Consider the following 24,860-nt stretch of genomic DNA (forward strand, 5'->3'; position numbering starts at 1 on the left):
GGAAATCTGCCTGAAAATCTCATTGTGTGTACTAGGCATTAGACAGGCTAAACTCTCTAAATACACACAGGGTGCATTTCTCTCTGTTTCCCTTGTGTCCTGAGAAAGAGTTCAGTTCCACTTTAACTGGTGTGGAAAGAAATGAAAAGCAGTTTTATGATTGTATTGCTGTGTAACCCAGGGCTGTGGAGTCGGTACAAAAATCTTCCGACTCCTCAGTTTATGAAATCAAGACTCCGACTCCAACTCCGACTCCGGGTGCCCAAAATGACTCAGACTCCGACTCCAACTCCACAGCCCTGGTAACCATTGGGGAGGTTCTCTTTCACTTGCTGAATAGGGTTGTTAGAGTGCAGCTGAGATCAAGGAGAAGCATGTGATCGGTTTGATCATGTGATTGAAGTGAAAGGCTCGGATTTGCTGGTCGTGGTCACGTGTGGCGTCTGATGTGTAAACACAAGGAGGAAATGATCAAAGCAGAGCCTTGCAAATCTGTCAGCTGATCAGTCTGATCACATGCTTCTCCAGGAGTCCTGCTACACAGGAACCACTTCATTCCTTTGGCCGAGATATCGATGGCCCTTAAACCAAACACCAACAAAACACACCTGAAGCCAGAGGGATATGGGGGCTGCCATATTTAGTTCCTTTTTAACAATGCAGATTGCCTGGCTGTCCTGCTGATTTCTGCCTCTAATACTTTTATCCATAGACCAGGCATGGGCAAACTTGGCCCTCCAGCTGTTAAGGAACTACAAGTCCCACAATGCATTGCAGGAGTCTGACAGCCACAGTCATGACTCAAAGGAAAAATGCATTGTGGGACTTGTAGTTCCGTAACAGCTGGAGGGCCGAGCTTGCCCACGCCTGCCATAGACTCTGAAGCATGCTGCAAGTCAGGTGTCTATGACAAGCATGCAGATCACGTGTTCTGAACGAAGTCCGACTGGATTAGCTGCAAGCGTGTTTCAAGTGTGTGATTCAGACACTTCTGCAGCCAAAGAGATCATCAGGACTGCCAGGCAACTGGTATGGCTTAAAAGAAAATAAATATGGCAGCCTCCACGTCTCTCACTTGAAATTCCTTTTTATAGGAGCCTGGATTGGCCAGGAAAAAAGGGGCACCCATGAAAAGATGAAGGGGGTTCATACCTCCCAACTTTTTGCTATAAGAAATAGGGACACTTAAGCCACACCCCTGTCACACTTCTAACCACGCCCCCAACACACCTCCAATCACGCATGCCATAAAGATTTCATAAGAAAAACATGTAGGTTTATCATTTAAAACACACTGGTCTTTTCCATCCTGGTTCATTAGTGGTCTGAAAGCCCGCATTTCTACTTTGCTGTAAAAGATTCCTCACAGATTTAAATTAAAGCCACTATCCCAGAAAAAATTGTAGCAAAACATCACTTAACTGGTTAAACAAAGCACTTTGTCCTGCTGTTCAGATTCAAATCTGCATCCAAACTGGAGATAACAGTATCTTTGTTTACATTCCAATGTTGTTACATTTGTCTGTAACAAGTGAAAAACACTTTCTGAGAAGCTGTCTCTGCTTCAGGCACACACAGTTCAGAACAACTCATTAGAAGATTTTAATATATAATAAAAAGCAGTTGGAATAAAATGCAATGGCAGCTTTCAGGGCAAGAAAAACTACACTTTGGAAACGTAATTTGTAGACAGACAGTATTTCTTGTACACAAAAGCAAATATGATAACTGTATGAATAATAAAAAGTAGGAAACCACATTTTTATTGAATGTTATGGTAAAGTTTTATCCTACTTTAAAGGATGGGAATAAAGTTTAGAGTCAATTAAACATTTTCAGTAGAAGAAGACATATTTACATAGATCTGTACATGTCCTGAAAGAGGGACAAATGAGGGAGAAAGAGGGACAGGGTTCCCAAAGAGGGACTGTCCCACCGAAAGAGGGACATTTGGGAGCTATGGTAGGGCCTCTCTTCCCTCTCTATGACACACATTGGCAGCTGTACACATATCATTTGTTAGTGAGGCAGAGGTATAATTTAGGAGATTGAAGTGTGAACAGGACCTGGGGTAGATCTGCATCAGATGGGCAGATTTCCAGCTGTAATAAATCACCTGCACAGATATGTTCTCACTATCTCAGGTTCATTAGAAGCGGCAATCGCTGACTCATTACCCACAACAAACAGGCAATCCAAACCGCCAGAAACGCCATGCCTGGAATTCCAATTCCGCTAAATACCGCCGCCGCTGACAGACGCGTCACGCCAAATTTACACCTCCAGCAGAGAGGCAGTGTACTGTAATGGTATGCCAGATAACTTTATATATAGATTTCTTTAATCTTGTGCTACGAGAGAAGCGTGCGGCTGGCCTGGCATGCTGGGTATTGTAGTTCTTTTGCCTTCGGTTAAATAAGAATTCCGCAGCACAATGCACCCCATATACAGTATAGCGCAGTGGCCAAAAGTCAATCATTTTGTTTCTCAACAAACTGTGTTTCGTTATCCTAAGACCCGGTTTCCACAAAGGAATGCGTTTTTCCGAATGCAAATTTGCACTCGCTAGGTAGTAGAAATCTGACAGAACTGACAGCTTTTGGGCTAGCGGCTAGCCCATTTCCTCATGGGGGATTCTCAGGGTTTTCTTTACTTTCAAAAGCACTTGGGGGTTGTTCACACCTAGAGCGTTTTTGAAAACCGCCCTAACAGCGCTTGTGAAATGATTCCCTATGTGAGTGTTCACATTAGAGCAGTTAGATTTCCATCCGCTCCCCAAAGCGCTGCCTGTACCATTTTCTGGACGATTTGCCTATAATGGAAGGTATAGGGAAATCGCAAAGCGCTTGAAACAGTGGCTTGTATATCGATATCCCCGGCGCTTTCATGAATAAATACATTGTAAAGAGTTCACTTCCTGACTGACGTGCGCTTAGAAAAGCACTTATAAAGCGTAGGGAAAGGCAATTTTAAAAATCGCAAAAAAAATTGCTCAGCGCTTGAAAAAGTGTTGGCGATTTATAATGTGAACATAGCCTTAGGGAACGGCAGTTGCTTAGTCCAACTGCCAGAATAGTGAGCTAACAGGTGGTGTGGGTTGTCTGCATCTTTGTATAGATCCTTTCCAGGGAGTGTTTTTTTTTTTCTTAAACGAATAAAATACTTAAAAAACCCCATAAAGAAATGGACTAGTCAAAAACCTGTCAGATCCATTAGATTGCTGCTAACTACTGGAAGTGACAGCAGCATAGAAGGAAAGTAATTTATAGCTAATCTTCCTCTGGAAGAAATGTATTTCTTATTTGTTTACATGTATTGTAAATGTTACAATTATTCGCAATAGTGTTCCTTTAAGACTTGGAACGGACAGAATTCCTCTCCTCCATTGTGTTCCATTACACAGGCCAAGGATCTGAGCTTCAGATACCGACATGACTTCTGCCCACCACTGCCAGCCCACCGATAGTCACACTGCAAATACCAGGGAGGGTGACGTCCAGCAAACAGCTTTGATCTTCATTCCCGGGTCCCACACAGGACTAAAATTATCAGCAGTCTTCCCCGTCACATAGTTGCTGCAGAGAGAGACATGTCCCGAGCATTGTATTACCATTGTAACATCTTTCCTCTCCCCGATTCACATTCTGCAATTTATCATTGATGGTGACATTTTTAGTCCTGCCAGGTGATCTGTACGGAATGTTTGTTACTGAGAGTTCTATGCACAGAGGGAGATATTGCTGGCTTGACCGTTGGAAAAAGCTGTTATTTCCCACAATGCAACGAGGTTCCCAGTCAGTAAACTGTCATGGTCATGACATCACACTGTGGGAGGGGTTTCTCTACAATATCAGCCATACAGCGCACCCCGAACCCCCCAAACCCCCCCCCCCCCGATGATGTGTTTGATAAAAGCTGAAGATTTCTTGTGGGAAAAGGGGTTGCAGCTACTGATTGAGATGAAGTTCAATCCTGAGTTTAAACTCCTTAGCAGTATGCCCGACACTGTGTCGGGCATGCCGCTGCAGAGGTTTTGCTGACAATCGGGACCCTCCAGAATTCATCTGTTAGTTGAAATATGTCCTTTAGATACTAGCTAGCACTACACTAGCTAGTATTTTCTGCCGGCACCCCCCAATTGCCTGCTGGGTACATTACCACGCCAGGATCCAGCGATCGAGCAGCCTCCCGCTCAGCTCCAGTCTTCATTATGGGGAGGATCGTACATGACGTCTTGACCAGTGCTGCTCAAAACCTGTGCGGGGCGGTCAATCTTACCTGGGACGTCTTCTTCGTCCGTCCCTGGCACCTCCCACGATGCGCTCCACACGCGTCACGTGATTACAAACACTTCCTCCTTCAACCCGGAAGGAGGAAGTGTTTGTAATCACGTGACCGCCGCTTGGACCGAATCGTGGGAGGCGCCGAGGGACGGATGAAGACGACGCCCACCCCGCACAGGTTTACTGGGAGATATCCGCTTAGCAACTATCCGGTATCTCCCGGATCCGGATTTGAGCAGCACTGGTCAAGACATCATGTGCGATCCTCCCTATAGTGAAGACTGGAGCTGAGCGGGAGGCTGCTCGATCGCTGGATCCCGGCGTGGTAATGTATCCAGCAGGCAATCGGGGGTGGGGGTGGGGGAGGGATTTCTGGAGGTGCCGTCAGACAATACTAGCTAGCCTAGTGCTGGCTAGTATCTAAATGACACATTTAAACTAATAAATAAGTGCGGGGGGCACGGACAATGGCAGTAAAAATAAACATAATCGGTACTTACCTGGGGCTTTCTCCAGCCCACCGTAGGTAGTGAGGTCCTCCGGCATCCTCCTGGCTCCACTCCCAGTCCCACTGCAGAATACACCACCGGCGACACCCAGACTCGTCGTCATCACGCCGGCCGCTACGCGTCATCACGGCGCCCGGCGTGACAGTACTGCAGATACGCGTTTTTCTAACTATAAACTGCGCATGCGCAGGACTGTCACGCCGATAAGGAGGTTTCGGCCCGGCTGTCGCCGGTCGTCAATTCTGCAGCGGGACCGGGAGAGGATCTAGGAGGATGCTGGAGGACCTCCCGACCTACGGTGGGCTGGAGGAAGCCCCAGGGAAGTACCAATTTTGTTTATTTTTACTGCTCAGGGTCCCTTTAAGCTCCTCTTTAAACACGTCCTGCTTACTGATGCCTGGTACACACCGTGCAATTTCCCATCAGATAGACAAATCGAATCAATTATTTCTGAGAGGTCCGTTAATTTTTCTGATCAATTTTCCAATCACTTTTATACAAAAACTAGTGACCTTAGCCCCTGGCGTTCAATTTCCCCAGGATTTCTGTGCAAAACGTGATAAAATTAATTTTTATAACTTTTTTTTCAACTGTAACTTGCCAAAATGTGTCAAGCAAGGGTCTAGTATACAGCACAGGAGAGTATTGGTGTGTATGCAAGTCAGTACAGCGAGGGTCTAGTATACAGTGCAGGAGAGTATTGATGTGTATGCATGTCAGTACAGCAAGGGTCTAGTATACAGTGCAGGAGAGTAGTGATGTGTATGCGTGTCAGTACTGCGAGGGTCTAGTATACAGTGCAGGAGAGTATTGATGTGTATGCATGTCAGTACTGCGAGGGTCTAGTATACAGTGCAGGAGAGTATTGATGTGTATGTATGTCAGTACAGCAAGGGTCTAGTATACAGTGCAGGAGAGTAGTGATGTGTATGTATGTCAGTACAGCAAGGGTCTAGTATACAGTGCAGGAGAGTAGTGATGTGTATGTATGTCAGTACAGCAAGGGTCTAGTATACAGTGCAGGAGAGTATTGATGTGTATGTATGTCAGTACAGCAAGGGTCTAGTACACAGTGCAGGAGAGTATTGGTGTGTATGTATGTCAGTACAGCAAGGGTCTAGTATACAGTGCAGGAGAGTATTGATGTGTATGCATGTCAGTACAGCAAGGGTCTAGTATACAGTGCAGGAGAGTATTGATGTGTATGTATGTCAGTACAGCAAGGGTCTAGTATACAGTGCAGGAGAGTATTGATGTGTATGTATGTCAGTACTGCGAGGGTCTAGTATACAGTGCAGGAGAGTATTGATGTGTATGTATGTCAGTACAGCAAGGGTCTAGTATACAGTGCAGGAGAGTATTGATGTGTATGTATGTCAGTACAGCAAGGGTCTAGTATACAGTGCAGGAGAGTATTGATGTGTATGTATGTCAGTACAGCAAGGGTCTAGTATACAGTGCAGGAGAGCAGTGATGTGTATGTATGTCAGTACAGCAAGGGTCTAGTATACAGTGCAGGAGAGTATTGATGTGTATGCATGTCAGTACAGCAAGGGTCTAGTATACAGTGCAGGAGAGTATTGATGTGTATGTATGTCAGTACTGCGAGGGTCTAGTATACAGTGCAGGAGAGTATTGATGTGTATGTATGTCAGTACAGCAAGGGTCTAGTATACAGTGCAGGAGAGTATTGATGTGTATGTATGTCAGTACAGCAAGGGTCTAGTATACAGTGCAGGAGAGTATTGATGTGTATGTATGTCAGTACAGCAAGGGTCTAGTATACAGTGCAGGAGAGTATTGATGTGTATGTATGTCAGTACAGCAAGGGTCTAGTATACAGTGCAGGAGAGTATTGATGTGTATGTATGTCAGTACAGCAAGGGTCTAGTATACAGTGCAGGAGAGTAGTGATGTGTATGTATGTCAGTACAGCAAGGGTCTAGTATACAGTGCAGGAGAGTATTGATGTGTATGTATGTCAGTACTGCGAGGGTCTAGTATACAGTGCAGGAGAGTATTGATGTGTATGTATGTCAGTACAGCAAGGGTCTAGTATACAGTGCAGGAGAGTATTGATGTGTATGTATGTCAGTACAGCAAGGGTCTAGTATACAGTGCAGGAGAGTATTGATGTGTATGTATGTCAGTACTGCGAGGGTCTAGTATACAGTGCAGGAGAGTATTGATGTGTATGTATGTCAGTACAGCAAGGGTCTAGTATACAGTGCAGGAGAGTAGTGATGTGTATGTATGTCAGTACTGCGAGGGTCTAGTATACAGTGCAGGAGAGTATTGATGTGTATGTATGTCAGTACAGCAAGGGTCTAGTATACAGTGCAGGAGAGTATTGATGTGTATGTATGTCAGTACAGCAAGGGTCTAGTATACAGTGCAGGAGAGTATTGATGTGTATGTATGTCAGTACAGCAAGGGTCTAGTATACAGTGCAGGAGAGTAGTGATGTGTATGTATGTCAGTACAGCAAGGGTCTAGTATACAGTGCAGGAGAGTATTGATGTGTATGTATGTCAGTACAGCAAGGGTCTAGTATACAGTGCAGGAGAGTATTGATGTGTATGTATGTCAGTACAGCAAGGGTCTAGTATACAGTGCAGGAGAGTATTGATGTGTATGTATGTCAGTACAGCAAGGGTCTAGTATACAGTGCAGGAGAGTATTGATGTGTATGTATGTCAGTACTGCGAGGGTCTAGTATACAGTGCAGGAGAGTAGTGCTGTGTAGGTATGTCAGTACTGCGAGGGTCTAGTATACAGTGCAGGAGAGTAGTGATGTGTATGTATGTCAGTACTGCGAGGGTCTAGTATACAGTGCAGGAGAGTATTGATGTGTATGTATGTCAGTACAGCAAGGGTCTAGTATACAGTGCAGGAGAGTATTGATGTGTATGTATGTCAGTACAGCAAGGGTCTAGTATACAGTGCAGGAGAGTATTGATGTGTATGCATGTCAGTACAGCAAGGGTCTAGTATACAGTGCAGGAGAGTATTGATGTGTATGTATGTCAGTACTGCGAGGGTCTAGTATACAGTGCAGGAGAGTATTGATGTGTATGTATGTCAGTACAGCAAGGGTCTAGTATACAGTGCAGGAGAGTATTGATGTGTATGTATGTCAGTACAGCAAGGGTCTAGTATACAGTGCAGGAGAGTATTGATGTGTATGTATGTCAGTACAGCAAGGGTCTAGTATACAGTGCAGGAGAGTATTGATGTGTATGTATGTCAGTACTGCGAGGGTCTAGTATACAGTGCAGGAGAGTATTGATGTGTATGTATGTCAGTACAGCAAGGGTCTAGTATACAGTGCAGGAGAGTATTGATGTGTATGTATGTCAGTACAGCAAGGGTCTAGTATACAGTGCAGGAGAGTATTGATGTGTATGTATGTCAGTACAGCAAGGGTCTAGTATACAGTGCAGGAGAGTATTGATGTGTATGTATGTCAGTACAGCAAGGGTCTAGTATACAGTGCAGGAGAGTATTGATGTGTATGCACGTTTATACTGTTCACAGCATGTTTTGTATGGACGGATAATCTGTCAATACTGCTGGGGAGGTTAAAAACGGGCTAGGTCTGTCACCGGCATCCGCCGCGGGCATGCGCACGCCTGCTGGTCGAGCGTCCCCGCCGACGTGCCCACGCGCCTGCCCCTCCTGGCCCCCCGGCACGTCATTCCCCCAGCTCTCCTCCTCAGTGTCTCTGAGTCCCTCCCTGCACATGCGCACAACAAAAAAAGGACACACGCAAGGACATGGGATGCACAGAGAGACACTTGCGTCTTATTAGGTAGGATGAATGGAAATCAGATTGGAGCTGTCAGAAATAATCGATCCGACCGTCTTACATGGTGTGTAGCAGGCATAATTCCTTCTTAGATGTGCATAGATTGTTTTTCTTGCTTTTGTGACTATTAGTAATCCTTCCCTAGGATCTATATATCCTTAGCTCCCGACTAGCCTTATATATATATCCAGACCCTGTGATATTAGAAGACCCAGTTATAGTTAAAGTGGACCAGAACTTCCCTCTCCTCTAAAAGATAAGCAACAGCATAATAACCTTTAAAAAAATTGTTACAGCTGATACAACTCTTACAATAAATCTGCAGTGTGTCTACTTCCTGCTTTCATGGAAGCAGACATAGGGTTCACATCCTGTGTTTACAAATTAGCTGCTCTGCCGAGGCAGTCAACTGACACAGCTGAAGTTTCAAATTACAACTTGTGATTAGTCACAGATGAGGGGGAATGAGACAGGCTAAACTCTCTAAATACGTACAGGGTGCATTTCTCTGTGTTTCCTTCTGTCCTGTGCAGGATTTCAGATCCACTTTAACCAGTTCATTATTGTTTATTGTATAGTGTGCAGGCCTTGTTAGCCTTTTGTTTAGGGGAATTATGTGACAGTTATCTGAACAGGAGGAAGTTCCAGGGAAGCCATTTGCAGTGAATGAGCCGCAGATCGATACTCGTCTGATTTCCCAGTGTGGGGATCTGTCAGTAGACTGTTGGCGGGGGAGGAAAGCCACAGCCATGTCCTGTTATTACTGTCACTGTGTACACAAAGCCTTCCAGGAACCGGGCCCAGAACAGCACCAAATAAAGCAGCAGAGCAGATTCCGGAGGTGTGAAGTGTATAAACGTGATCTATGGCTTATTGTACTCCCTGTCGCCTCTGCATTCCCTTCCACGCGTTAACTCCCTCCCAACCCCTCCACAGGAACACACACTGCTTGCTGAAGTGGACCTGAACTCTCGTACAGGACAGAAGGAAACCCGAGAGAAATACAACCTGTATGTATTTAGAGAGTTTAGCCTGTAAATTGTAAACACAGTTTTACTGTAGGCAACGCGTTTCACGGGTCTCAGCCCACTTCCTCAGGTCAATACAAACCGTAAACCTAAAATCAATATAAATGTACTTAATCGCCCATACACTCAAAATAAAAGCAATCCTGTTTTGGGGGGACTCCCAGGGCATATGTACTTTGGGGGACATCTTATAAAGTTAAAGGGAAGCTAAACTGAGTAAAATATGGATTTTTCCTTTTAAAATAATACCAGTTGCCTGACTCCCCTGCTGATTGTCTCTAATACCTTTAGCCACAGCCCTGAACAAGCATGCAGATCAGGTGCTCTGACTGAAGACAGACTTGATTAGCTGCATGCTTGTTTCAGGTGTGTGATTCAGCCACTACTGCAGCCAAAGAGATCAGCAGGACTGCCAGGCAACTGGTATTATTTAAAAGGAAACATCCATATCCCTCTCAGTTTAGGTTCCCTTTAAACACACAAAACAACTATAAAACACAATATAGTTTCCGTAAGTGTATAAAGGAACCATATAAATTATAAACAATTATAAAAATTATAAGAAATTAATTTAATAACTGTACAAAATTATCTTAAAAAATTCCCTTAAAATGATTGTAACCAACATCTATATGTAGATAATAACATTAAAAAGAACTTGAGGTGGGTTCTAAAAATCGTAATTGCACACAGAGGCTGGGTCTGCATATAATGCCCAGCCTCTGTTGCTATATTGTTCTCCCCCAGACCCAACACCCCCCCCCCCCCCCCTCTTGCCCCCATAAATCAAACCTTAGCGTGTCGATAGCCGGCTGTTGACATGGCCACTGTAACTCTCTGCCGCTCCCCCGCCTCCTCCATATCGCCGCTCCCCGTCTGTGTCCCTTCCCTCCCCGCTGATTGGAGCACAGACGGAAGGGACGCTGATTCTCTTGAAAAATACCCAGTTTTCCCAGTAGTAACCTTACTCCTGATGCTACCAATACAGTTCTCATAATTCTGGATAGTCATCTATGGTGAGTCTTTATTGGAGGTAAGGAACCTTCCAGTTACCTACACTATAGTATATAAACTCATATATCCCACTTTACCTTGGGCGCCTCCCCAAACAATACAGTCAGTGTTTAACTCTTTCAGGCAGAGAAAGAAAAAAAGGAACACAGCCTCGTTATTTGTGTGTTAGATACTATACATACACATGTCTATCTCATCATGTCACATCGGTTGTCCTTTAAGTTTTAGTAAATGTGAAATCGTATTAACAAAAATAAGTACAGTAATTGTTTTAAGTGATTAAAAAGCAGTAGAGAATGCCTGGGAATATTTTATACACAATCGGGGCACGTTACTGTGTACACGGTACTATCAAGCTATCCTGTTAGGGAGAATGTTAGAGTGGAGGCAAGGCTCCCCAAATAAAATTTGGGTTAGGATGGAATATGGAAGTGTGGACATGCAAGGGGCTCTGTCCTGGGATAAAAAAAGAATTGAAAAGGCAATGAGGAGGTCGGATCTCCCCTTTATTACCCCTACCTTAAAAGCTATTCTAGACTATATGAAAAAACAGGGCTTAGGTATATCCCCATTAAAGAGAATCTGTATTGTTAAAATCGCACAAAATTAAACATACCAGTGCGTAAGGGGACATCTCCTATTACCCTCTGTCACAATTTCGCCGCTCCTCGCCGCATTAAAAGTGGTTAAAAACAGTTTTAAAAAGTTTGTTTATAAACAAACAAAATGGCCACCAAAACAGGAAGTAGGTTGATGTACAGTATGTCCACACATAGAAAAATACATTCATACAAAAGCAGGCTGTATACACCCTTCCTTTTGAATCTCATCTCAAGAGATCATTGTGTGTTTCTTTCCCCCTGCAGTTCTCATGCACTGAAGTTTCAGGCTGCTCATTTTTCTCCTGCAAACAGCTTTGCCCTTGACTGTAATTCTTCAGTATGTGAAAGCCCAGCCAGCTCAGAGGACGATTTATCCAGCTTGTAAAAGATAAGAGAGAAGAGAGAAGCTGCCCTAATCTAAATAATACACAGGCAGTGTGCATAGAGGGGCCTGGAAGGGGGAGTTCATAGCAGAACCACAACACTGAAGAACTTGGCAGCCTTCCAGACACAGTCCGACAAGTCTGACAGGGGAAAGATACATTGATTTATTACAGAGATGGTGATAGTAGAACGTGCTGCAGTAAGCCAGAACACATTAGAATAGCTTTTGGAACTTGTAGGATGATAAAAAACAGGATGCAATTTTTGTTACGGAGTCTCTTGAAGGCTAATCTTGAATAATTCAGATTTTATCCCTGCAAAGGAACGGGGCTGGTTAAAAAAGAACAAACTAGATGAGGACTTAAGGGTAATAGACACGATACAGGATATAGCTCCTGGGACTGTTTTTGGGGGATTACAGTTACAAAGTTATCTTGTGGGATTGAGAAAAAAGGAGGGATCAATAAGATGCACCCTAAATAAACTAGAGGAACATTTTAAAAAGAAGGCTGTTCCTGAGAATTTGCTGTCCTGGCTGTGCGACCACCTGGGGACAAGAGGGAATGATCAGATTATAAACCTATATAGAGAAAAATGGGGAAAAGAATCCGGTGAGATAATAGAAGAATCTACATGGGAGAATGTTATAGCAAACATCTGGGTACCCAGAAACACTAGTATTCAATTATTACAATTTAAGATAGCCTCAAGGTGGTATCTCACCCCCGAAAAACTGTACCAGATAAATCTTAAAGACAACAAACAATGTTGGAGATGTGGGGTGGGGGTGGGGAACTTAGTACATATGATATGGCGGTGTCCAATATTACAACGTTTTTGGAAAGAAATTGAGCAATTCATTCAAGATTACATAGCCCCGGGTGCCCGTATAGATACCATGGTGGCAATTTTCGGGTATAGCCAAACAGGTGGAAATAAAAATACTGCACTTCTACTCTATATGCTCTCTTTGGCGGCAAAAATAATTATAGTGAGAGATTGGAAAACCTCAAACAAACCCTCTATAAAAGAGTGGTTAGGGCAAACATCACACTTATTGCGGATGGAGTCGGGCGAGGAGGGAACAGCAGAGTGGGGCCTGGAAAATAAGTTCCAGATACCCGGTGAGATATGGGAATCAGCAATAGAGAAATAGAAAATAAATGAAGGTATGTGATTGGGAGGAGAAGCAATAATTGTACAGGACGGGGAAAGTGAGGAAATGCAGGATTGCGGCAGGGTGTAAAGATAGAGGACGGGGTGTGAAACCAAACAAAGGGGGGTGACGAGTTGGTGGTGAATTTTTCTTTTTGAGGAGAAGACGGGTGCAAGGAAATGAATGGAGGGTATGGGTGGTAAGCGTGAGGAGAGGAAGATGGATGGCAATGAATGGGGGGTGCATGAGAGACAAGTAGGATGATTGAACTTGGCGTACACATTGTATATTTTAGATTGTGGTTCTTTCTTTTCTCTGTTTTTGTTTAGTTTCTGTATTAAGATTGAACCCTGATGTACTTTATCTTACCTTTTTTTTCTTTTTTGGATATGACTATATTAAAGGGAACGTTCAGGGACTATCCGAAAAAAATAAAAATCCCCATCCACTTACCTGGGGCTTCCTCCAGCCCGTGGCAGGCAGGAGGTGCCCTCGGCGCCGATCCGCAGGCTCCCGGTGGTCTCCGATGGCGCGCCCGACCTGGCCAGGCCGGCGGCCAGGTCGAGCTCTTCTGCGCTCCAAGGCCCGGCACTTCTGCGTCCCACGCCGGCGCGCTGACGTCATCGGACGTCCTCCGGGCTGTACTGCGCAGGCGATAGTCCCTGAACCTTCCCTTTAAGCAATTAAAAATTAAACAAACGATGATGCAAAACGAACCCAACACAAGAGAGCTTCAGTGAAGCAGAGTGATAGCGTTGGGTACAGTACAACATCAATTGTACGCTGAGTTTGAAGAAAAGAAAAAAAAAGGAAAAAAAAGAGAAAAAAAAAAACAATCGGGGCACGTTACTAATAGCGGTTTATGTGTCAAAGGCGGCTCTAGTTCTACACCGCCAAAGATCCATATCGGTGTTCTCTGCTGGAGGAAAACACACGGCTTTCTAATCAAATCAGATGGCTGGACTGAGCACAACAGGCCTGGCACAGGCTTTAATCAGCTCTGGTTATTGTTCTATACCTTTTCCTGCCTCGTAACCCTGTCATACGCTCTGTTTATGTGCCCTATACGGGCTGACCCCTGGGGGGAGGGGGAGGGGGGGGGGGGACACTTGCTCACTACACGTGAAACTTCCAAATGTCTGATTTGTAAGGAAATCATTGCCACTACTGGTGGGTATTTGTACATATTGGGGTTGATTCACTAAACCGTGATATGACAAATAGCACACCTTATCAAAGATATCACACCTTATTAAAGTTAATACGCCTCGCTATGCAACTCTGATAAGGGGCTCGCTATGCTACTCTTATAAGGCGTGCTATCTTTGATAAGGTGCGCTATCTTTGATAAGGTGTGCTATCTTGGTTAAGGTGTGCTATCTTGGTTAAGGTGTGATATCTTGGATAAGGTGTGATATCTTGGATAAGGTGTGATATCTTTCATAAGGTGTGCTGTCTTGGATAAGGTGTGCGGTCTTGGATAAGGTATGCTGTCTTGGATAAGGTATGCTGTCTTGAATAAGGTGTGATATCTTGGAGAAGGTGTGCCATCTTTGATAAGGCGTGCCATCTTGGATAAGGTGTGATATCTTGGATAAGGTGTGATATCTTGGATAAGGTGTGCTATCTTGGATAAGGTGTGCTATCTTGGATAAGGCGTGCTATCTTGGATAAGGCGTGCTATCTTGGATAAGGCGTGCTATCTTGGATAAGGCGTGCTATCTTGGATAAGGTGTGCTATCTTGGATAAGGTGTGCTATCTTGGATAAGGTGTGCTATCTTGGATAAGGTGTGCTATCTTGGATAAGGTGTGCTATCTTTGATAAGGCGTGCTACCTTGGATAAGGCGTGCTACCTTGGATAAGGTGTGCTATCTTGGATAAGGTGTGATATCTTGGATAAGGCGTGCTATCTTGGATAAGGCGTGATATCTTGGATAAGGCGTGATATCTTGGATAAGGTGTGCTATCTTGGATAAGGCGTGCTATCTTGGATAAGGCGTGCTATCTTGGATAAGGTGTGCTATCTTGGATAAGGTGATTGGAATGAAGTTCAATTCTTGGTTACGGTTTCTCTTTAAGCATTTGTAGGTAGGGGACTGTCTGTATTGCTAGATATGTTTGATGGTGGCTGGAGTAGTTCTTTATGTGTGATTTTAGTCAGGTCTTGATTACCTCTGCTACATCTGGGCAGCGACCTTCCCCCCCTCTCCCCCTCTCACAAATCCCACAATCGGGAAGAGATGCTGCTTGGCAGAGATCTCTGTTGAGCTGTTTAGATCAGGAAAGCAATGCGATGAATGAGAACTATGCACTTCCTAAACAAATTATACAGGACAAATAAAAACATGGACTCCAGCTACTGGTGGACCTCAGAGCCTCCCCCCACCCCACTCATAGCAGAAGAAGGATCTGCCAGGCTTCTCAGGGGTTTTCTCATAACCATCAGTGACCCCGTAATTCCCTCTGGAGGGATGGGAGAATTACCCTGCCCCAGCCAGAGCAGCAGGCCCTACATGGGCATCGCAGGAGCCTAATGGGTACCAGATGACATCCAGGCCACCACTTGATTAACTCTCTGTCTCCTGCAATTGTGCTCTGCATCTTTCAAAAGGCTTAGATCCTCGAGATCCCGCCCAAATCACGTCAAGACAATCATTAACCCCCTGCACTCCAGACACTCGCAGCGACCTGGAACACCAGCAGCAATGAAACCAACTGGGCTGCAAATTCAGCTTCAGAAAGAGGACATTCGCTTCCAAAAATGGATTGCGTGCCAAGCATTCTGTACTAGACCCTTTCACCAGCGATGAGGTTTCCTCTTGTGGAAAGGGCTCCTGCTCTACCTACACCAGTCAGAACACAAGCAGACACCTCATGCTCATAACCTGGGATTCCCGCTGAGCACTGTTGGGTTCTACCACTCTAGGGAACATGCGCATGAATCAGTCTAAGGTTCCCAGGGAGCGTACCAATACAACTAAGATGGCGCCGGATGCGGACGCCTCCGGACTTATTTCTTTTTTTCTCTCTAATTCCCCCGAGTTGCTCTCACCCACATCCTCCATCCTCCTGGGTGAGATGCGGGGGGCCACTGGCGTGCACTGCAGGCTACTCGGTCTGCTCTTCCACGAGGAGAAACCAGGACAAGTACCTTGGGGAAGCCCGAAGTCCGGAGCAGCATGCGCTCACCAGCTGTGGACCTTTCCTCCCCGATCTCCGCAGAGCCGCATCTCAGTCGGGACTCCGCTCTCTGCATGCACACGCCGCAGCGCGGGTCTTCCAGAGCGTCGGAACATCCAAGACGGACCAGCTGAGCGGCATCCGCCGCCACCCACGTGGTGCGGCCGCGGGCCCAGGCACTGCGCTGCTTCATCCTGCCTCAGGCAGGGAACTCGGCATCGTGATCAGCCGCTGCTGACGGGGAGCCACCTCAGGCACACGTGGGATGCTTCGCCCTCATCTGACCAGGCCAGAAGGAGAGCCGAGAGAAGGGACGCCCCCACCATTCTGCAGGGCGGATTGCTGCAATCCCCTGTTGGGCTGCCTCGCTCAGGTGAGCCTGATGGCGTTGCTGCTCCCCCACGCCAGACCACCATCTCTGCTAGGGCATCCTCCAAGTCCACCTCGCTGCCTGCTGCAGGGCCGCCGCTCGGTCCCACCGGCGCTGATCCACTCTCCTCACTGCTCCTCGTTCCTCACATGCCCGATCGGCGGCATGCCAGCTGATCGAGCGGACAGCTGTTTGGGGCCCACGTGCCCTGATCGGTACTCCACCACCGCTGCCCGGACTGCTCTTAGCTACTGTGGAGCCTGTCGCTGCTGGAGCCTCATGTTGTGTGCGAGCAGGACCACACTGGCAGTTTCTCCACCACTGCTGCCGGGTCCTGGATCCGAGTCTGCCTTTCACGCAGACACAGTGGGCCACTGATCCCCGATTGCTGCCCCGAGCCAGCCCCTCCGGCCACCGACACAACAGGGGGTCTCAGAGACCCCACACCTGGGCAGGCTCACGGGCGAGCTGCCGACCCTGAGCTGGGCGTCCACATGGTGCGGGTCGCATAGTCGCCGCTTCCTGCGGGACCTCCCACGTGGAGGAGATCCTCAGCTACGCTCCAGAGAGAGGATCTCCACCATCCGCAGCCTCCAACCTGCTCTAACTCTGCCACTGCTGAGGACCGTGCTAGCCTGCACCACCACCAAGCCCTGAAGATCAGCTGCCCATCTGCCGATATCCGGGTACCAGATCACAGCCATGGACACTTCTCGGACTGATTGTCGGACCCAGTAATGTTATTAAATCTGCAGCCCTAGGACTCTAGTACTTATGTACGCATTACCCAGAACGCCAGGGAGGTTAACAGGAAATAAAAATGGCAGCCTCCATATCACTTTCACCTCGGGTTCAATGTAATCGGGCAGGCTCTGTGTGCAGGATCTACACATAAGTACATGCTTCTTTTATTTCAGAGAGATGAATGTATTGGAAGCGCGTGTTATTCCTGTCAGAGTAGTCCCGCCCCTCTCGCTGGCACGTAATCTGGACCTCAGTGTTTATTTATCTGTGTGGAGGAAACTTGTGATTTCACTTTCCCGCCTATTGTGGCCAACTTCCTGCTACTAAAACTCTCACAGCACGGCAGAGGCCCCACAATGCACCTGGGCAATCTGTGCCTCTACAGACAGCCCTATATGTCTTAATCCTAGGCCTCACCTGGCTCAGATCAGAAAATAACAGGGTAGCTAAAAACACTGCCATGTTAGTATTTGAGCTACTACAATCTACAATGAGAAAGTTTTAAATAATCAATCCAGGCTGTGACTATTAAAGGACCACCATCGCGAAAAATTGTAAAATGTAAAAAATACATGTAAACACATACAAATATGAAGTATGTTCCTTCCAGAGTAAAATGAGACATAAATTACTTTTCTGCTAAGCTGCTGTTACTTACAGTAGGTAGTAGAAATCTGACAGAATCGACAGGTTTTGGACCAGCCCATCTCCTCATGGGGGATTCTCAGCAAGGCTTTTATTCTTTATAAAGACATTCCCTGAAATGGATTTATGCAATGATGTTGGCCAGCTTCCCTGCTCGCTACACACTTATTTGGCAGTTGGACGGAGCAACTGCCATTTACTAAGTGCTTTTGAAACTAATCAAAACCCTGAGAATCCCCCATTAAGAGATGGGCTTCTCCAAAACCTGTCGGTAATGTCAGATTTCTACTACTTACTGTAATTGACAGCCACATAGGAGAAAAGTAATTTATGGTTCATTTTACTCTGGAAGAATCGTACTTCTTATTTATATTTGTTTACATGTATTTTAAATTTTATGATTTTCATGATCTTTTAAATGTTAATTATACTTTAAACCCAGCAAAACACTAAAGGAGGCAAATCTGTACAGCAATCAGCATGATAAGTCAATGTAAGCAGGGTGTAGAAACAAATACTTGTTGCAGGGACCACATGGACTTGCCACTGTGATACAGCTGACTTCCTCTCCTCTCTGGATTCAGTTACTGGGCAGGACAAATAGGTGTGACCGTGTGACATATAGAGCAAAAGCAATATAGGTGCCAGCCAACATTTCCCAGCATGCCAGAGTTATCATAGAAACTAAGAGGAGGCGGGACTTGTGGCAGTGAGAAATTGTGGGACCTCACCTGCATACAGTACACATCACAGCTTCCCTGCAGATGTGAGAATCCTCCCGGTGGAAAGAAGGTGTCATTGCAGTCATGTTTAGGGGGAAGCCAATTAACTTATCTGTATGTTTTTGGGGTGTGTGAGGAAACTGGAGTGCCCAGAGGAAACCCATGTAGACACGGGGAGAACATACAAACGCCGTGCAGTCAGTGCCCTGGCTGGGAATCGAACCTGGGACCCAGTGCTGCAAGGCGAGAGCGCTAACCACTACGCCATCGTGCTGCCCAAATGAAATGTGAAGTCACTTCAGGTTCCCTTTCAGCTGAAAAAAGAACATTTAATGGTACTCATTTACAAGATGGCTCTATATTTAGTATTATACTAAAGTGGAATAATTTCCAGCAAGTATTCGAATACTTTTATTGGACACAAGCAAAAAGAGACAAGACAACGCATTTCGTGGTACCATACCGCTTCATCAGGTCAATAGAATGTGCCGCACAAAGCTGCCCATGCTGTCTACTGCTCTCCTGCGAGGCACATTCTACTGACCTGAAGGAGTCTGGAACCGCGAAACGATTTGTCTAACTTAGTTACATAGTTATTTGGGTTGAAAAAAGAGATACGTCCATCGAGTTCAACTTTTTGTGCTTATGTCCAATTTTGTGCTTATGTCCAATAAAAGCGTTCAAATTATTACAAGCACTTTTCTATATAAGACCAATCCTTACCTTGTTTTAAAGGGGAACCGGAGTTGAAAATAAACTGAGGAGATAAACAATTGTATTTATCCTCCTACTCCTAAAAATGTTTTTTTTATTTTTTTTTTTTTATCCCATGGTTTTCTTTTAAATTTACACATTTAGAAATTAAATGAATGTTTTACTGCCTCTAATCAGTGGAAGCCTATTAAGTGTCCCAGAGATAGAAAAAGGTCAGTAGTTCATGTCCTTTATCTCTCCCTGCCCTCAGTTGTATTCTGCCAGGAAAACTTTTACTGCTGTAATTAGCTTATCGGTGATGGTTGCCATATTCCATGGAGGAAGCCCCAGGTAAGTCAACATTTTTTTTTCAGGGCGCTGCTCAGGATCCCACTTAACAGTTTTTAAAGTGAACCAGAGACGAAGCACCCTCATGTATTTTATCATATATATCAGTGAGAACATTAGAGAAAACACCTACCCGGCTCTCTGCTTCATCCTTCACTGCTCAGCTTGCTTGTTAGCAGCCCTGATAAAATCCCTGACTGAGCATTCAGTCTGGCTTTGCTCAGGAATATTTATAGCTCAGTCTGTGTTCTTTCATGTCTTTTCAAGTCCAAGCCTGCCTCCTGCTGGCTCTGCTCAGGAATCATTATAGCTGAGTCATTATAGCAAAGCCAGACTGAATGCTCAGTCGGAGATTTTATCAGGTCTGATTAAAAACAAGCTGTGCAGTGCAGAATGAAACAGAAAGCATGGTAGGGGTTTTCTCTAATGTTCCCACTGATCTTTATGGTAAAGTACATGAGGGTGCTTCGTCTCTGGTTCACTTTAAAGATTTTATGCATTTTTGGGTGCCTCTAATATCACTGTTGGCGTTTAGATTTGCGCAGCTTTTCAACTTCTACAGGTCACAGATTTTTATTTGTCAAACAACAGACTACAAATTCTGCTCCTACTGTCATCTCTAGTGAATGTCGTCGGAGTGCTCCCTTAACCCAGTCTGCAGAGTCCTGCCAAAGGAAGAGCGAAGGGCAAAGCAGGGAAGAGGGGCTCAGTACAGAGTGAATGGCGGGTGTGACTCCTCAGATGTGTTTATGAGAAGCGGTGCAGGAGGGAGGGGGGGGATGTCGGCTGAACCAATGGAAACTTTTACTTTTTTTAAGAAGACATTTTAATCCAAGAAAGAACAGAATGTCTCGATTCATTATTCTGCCCATTGTGAGGTATGAGTCACCGCGGAGCGCCGTTCTGAGGAGTTACAGGGCGGTGCGACTGACTGAGGCGGCTCAACACAACAAAATACACTCTATTCAGGTTTGTTTTTGTTTTAAAACTCAAAGGACAACTGAAGAGTACCTGTCGCGAAATACAACACACCAACCATTCTGCCACAGAAGCTGTAACCATATGCTATCTATCATTTCAGCGGGAGCCGATGACATCACTCCACGGGTCCTGGTGATGTCATGCAGCAGGGAACTGTGATGTCACGCAACAGGAACCGTGACATCACACCCTAAGAACTGGTGACGTTGCTAAGCAGGAGGGGACATCACACTGCAAGAACCGGTGACCTTACGCAGCAGGAAGTGGTAATCGTCACGCCAGGAAATACTGATGTCATGGAGCAGGAATCAGTGACGCCTCGCGACAGGAACCAGCGATGTCGCGCAGCAGGAGACGGTGCCACGCCGCAGGGGAAGATGCCCTGCAGCTGGAGACGACGGCACGCAACAGGGGATGATGCTACAAAGCAGGGGTCATGCCACGCAGCAGGGAACGACGCCACGCAGCAGGGAACGACGCCACGCAGCAGGGGATGATGCTATAAAACGGGCCAATCCACGCAGCAGGGGAATCGAGCAGCGAAACGATCGAGCGGCAAAAACGAGTCGTGTATTCCCAGCATAATAGCAATCAGTGTGTGACGGCTGGGGTGGGAGGGATGGAGGGGCGCACTTTGGTGTCTCAGCCTTGGGTGCTGGAGGACCTTGTCCTGGCTCTGTATATAAGCCTAAAGGCAGCCATACACTGGTCAATTATGCCACCAGATCAACCAGCAGATAGATCCCTCTGTGATCGAATCAAACAGGGATCTATTGACTGCCTACAATGCAAACAGATTTTGAATTGATTTCACTATGAAACCGATTCACCATCTGTGGAGCTGCCGCTGCAGCCGCCCCCCACCAGCTATACATTACCTGATCCGGCCGGCGCGAGTCCCCCGGTCTCCGCTGTTTCTTCTCCGCACTGGGCTTCGGCTGGCTTCACTTTAATTCCTGTTGGGGGAAGTTTAAACAGTAGAGGGCGCTCTACTGTTTAAACTTCCTGTAAGTAAGTAAGTGAAGCCAGCCGAAGCCCAGTGCGGAGAACGGACAGCGGTGACCCGCGCTGGCGGAACAGGTTATGTATTGCCGCTAGCGTCGGGCATTCGAATGCCGCTATCGACGCACTCCCGACCCGCCTGCGATCGAGCGAAATCTTCCGCGCGGACAGATCGACGGGAATAATCGATTTCGGACGTAAATCGATCGTTCGGTCAGCGTTTGCGCAACGATTTCACAGCAGATTCGATCACAGTGATCGAATCTGCTGTCTATCGGCGGGAAATCGTGTAAGTGAATGGGCCCATTAAAACACATGGAGAGCCTGTGAGCGGAGACACACTTTAGTGTAGGCTGAATTCAGCTCAATAATGAATGATGAACACACCAGTGACATTCCGGAGAATGAAGCCTGATCCGCAGAATATATTCACTTCATTTCTGGATTATAACTATTACTCAGAGAGGTCACTGCAGCTATAAATAGACCTGCTTCTTAATATGAAAAGCGTTTGTTTCCTCTCTGTATTGGGGCGTCCCCCTCTCTGCATCGCTCTGTGAAACGCCAGACGCCGCAGTCAGCGCCAGGTCTGTGTAAACCTGGGGTGAGACGCTTTCTCTACAAGAGCCCCTGTGTGTAGAGATGCAGAAATCTGACCTACCTCCCCCTCCCTCCTGCTCCCTCTAGTGTCCCACTCTCTCTTATAACCTGCAGAGTGCCGCCATTGCCCGTAACGCTGACCAGATGGCGGTCATGTCAAACGTGAGACGCTGGAGGGCTAGTGAGCTGGTCTGTCTGCAACCCCACAACAAGACCGCAGGAGCGGAGGCCTTCCGGGTGAGGTAACAAGGCAGCACAGAGGCGCTTGGCATAGTACCAGACCTGTTTTGTATATGCTCCATCTTATTGCCTGAGAAAGTGGGTCACTCCTGCGAAACGTGTTGAATTTTACTGGAGTATGTAAATAAATTGTTTTGCTGAAAATTGATAGGCATTTTCTTGTGTCTGCCCGGAGGAGGCAAGTCCACCACTACCTCCTCATTTTGAAATGTTTTAGATCTTTTTATCCTTCCGGCGCCTCTGTATCCATATTACAGAGCTTTGCAGAAACAACAACGACACAAGACCATGCAGCTATGAGTAAATCAGGGAGAGGAATGATTTTACAATGGACAAACACTGACTACATCATCTATAAATGAATATTGGAAAAAATAAGCAATTTTATTCATGATGTTATTTTCACAACAGTTCCTCTTTAAAGCGGAATATAGCCCAGCATTTCAACTTTGCTCTAAAACATTATTTACAGTATATTATATGCAACCAGCATTTTTTTTTTTACTAGACCAGCATTGGAAGGGTTACACAGGGCTTTAAAGTTCCTGGAGATTTCTGCAGACGCATCCGAAGCTGAAATAGATACATTTTGTTTACATAAATGTATCTAAGTGTGGCATGTGACTCACTCTCTCTGACTGAGAAGGAGCTGGAGGACAGCCAAAGAGTGAGTAACATTTCTCAATAGATACATTTAACTAAATAGAATGAAACAATCTGAACTTCTGCATATCTCCACAGAACTTTAAACCTCTGTGATTAACCCTTCCAATGCTGGTCTAGTAAAAAAAAATGCTTTTTGCATAGAATATGCTGTAAATAATGTTTTAGAGCAAAGTTGAAATGCAGGGTTATATTCCGCTTTAAGGGCAACATAATTTCACTTTGTGTACTATACCAAAGGACCTTGTCACTCTAGAGACTGGAAGAGGAACTGTGGTAAAAATAACATAACGAATAAAATTGTTTATTTTTTTACAAAATTAATTTATGGAGTTAGTCAGTGTTTGCCCATTGTAGAAACTTTCCTCTCCCTAATTTACATTCTGAAATGTACCAGTGCTGGTGACATCTTTAGTTCTGCCAGGTGATCTGTACAGAATGTTCGTTACTGAGAGTTCTATGCACTGCACAGAGGGGGATACTGTACGCTTGGCAGTTGGAAAAAGCAGCTATTTACCACAATGCAATGAGGTTCACAGACAGGAAACTGTCAGGACCATGGTCATGACATCACACTGTGGGAGGGGTTTCACCACAATATCAATGATAAAGACAGCTCTTGATGATCTATTTGAGAAAAGGTAAGGATTTCTCATGGTAATGGGGGTATCAACTACTGACTGGAATTAAATTTGAAGACTGACGCTTGATTCTGGAGGCTTTAGTGGTCCCCCGTTTCAAATCCCAACCAGGGCACTATCTGCAAGGAGTTTGTATGTTCTTCCCCGTGTGGGTTTCCTCCGGGCACTCTGTATGTTTTTGGGATGTGGGAAGAAACCGGAGATGTTACTGGCTCCCCCCTAAATTGTCCCTAGACTACGATGTGGGACCCAGGGCTGTGGAGTTTGAGTCGGAGTAATTTTGGGTAGCAGGAGTCGGAGGTTTCATAAAATGAGGATTCGGATGATTTTTGTACCCACTCCAGAGCCTTGGTGGGACCATGGACCCGACGCAGAGAATGTCATTGGCTGATAAAGGTAACAATGCATACTTCAGACATCCCTCTGCAGACCTGTCTCCTCTGCGTCTGACTCACACACTTGACACAGCACTCCACCAGGGACGCACCGTCTGGCCTAAACACAACAGATGATCCCGCGTCTGGGTATGATGGACAAGACACGCTAAATTAAACGTTAATAATGAGGTGGAAAGGTCGTGCGTGACGCCTGCTCTCTCATAACTGCTCTGATGACAGAAGTGTTAGCTCCTGTGGCTCTGGCTATCTGATCTCCAGCACAAATGGACTGCGGTGTGCGGTAACCCAGAGCGACCACTGCCATCCCCACATCCCCAGAGTCTGGCATCTAGTCACAAAACAAGGCGACAGCCCGCGGGGTAGAAAGGTATGTGCTTACCTTGGCTTCACACTTGCGGTGACATGACAAGCGACAAACTGGCAGGAGGAGAAGAGAAACAAACCACAAGTTAGACTTTTATGATAGGACAAGTGCTCATAATGAAGACATGCAGAAAACAAGCCACAAACAGCAACATCAGCATGCTATTTCAGAAATGTAATGTGTATAAACTGAAATTTAAAGGGAACCTGAGACAAAAAGCGCCACTGGTTCCATACTTAGCTGGGGCTTCCTATAAGGCCGCTCGTCCCTCGCCATCTCCCCGTGTGGCTCCTGTCCCCCGTAATTCATCCCGAAAGCCTGGCCGAGTTGCGCTTCATCACACATGCACGGCCCGGCCAGACGCCCCCCTCTGCGCTCCTGTCCCTAGGAGCGTTTTGCTCCTGCGCAGTAGGAGCGCGAAGGGGGAGCCCGCCTTGCCGCGCATACACAGTAAAGCACAACTCGGCCAGGCTTTCGGGCTGA

At 45.9% G+C, this 24,860-nt stretch overlaps 1 protein-coding gene across 10 annotated transcripts in view; it reads right to left on the minus strand.

Annotated features, from left to right (window-relative positions):
* TNS1 (tensin 1) overlaps positions 1 to 24,860 on the minus strand; it is a 608,338-nt gene that overhangs the window by 351,232 nt on the left and 232,246 nt on the right. For all 10 annotated transcript variants that reach the window (XM_068246095.1, XM_068246100.1, XM_068246098.1 and 7 more), the window contains one exon: positions 24,393 to 24,430. In XM_068246095.1, coding sequence (XP_068102196.1) covers positions 24,393 to 24,430 — 38 coding nt within the window. The remainder of the gene's footprint in view (positions 1 to 24,392; positions 24,431 to 24,860) is intronic.

The sequence above is a fragment of the Hyperolius riggenbachi genome, chromosome 7 (assembly GCF_040937935.1).
Source record: "Hyperolius riggenbachi isolate aHypRig1 chromosome 7, aHypRig1.pri, whole genome shotgun sequence".
In the NCBI taxonomy this organism is placed as follows: Eukaryota; Metazoa; Chordata; class Amphibia; order Anura; family Hyperoliidae; genus Hyperolius; species Hyperolius riggenbachi.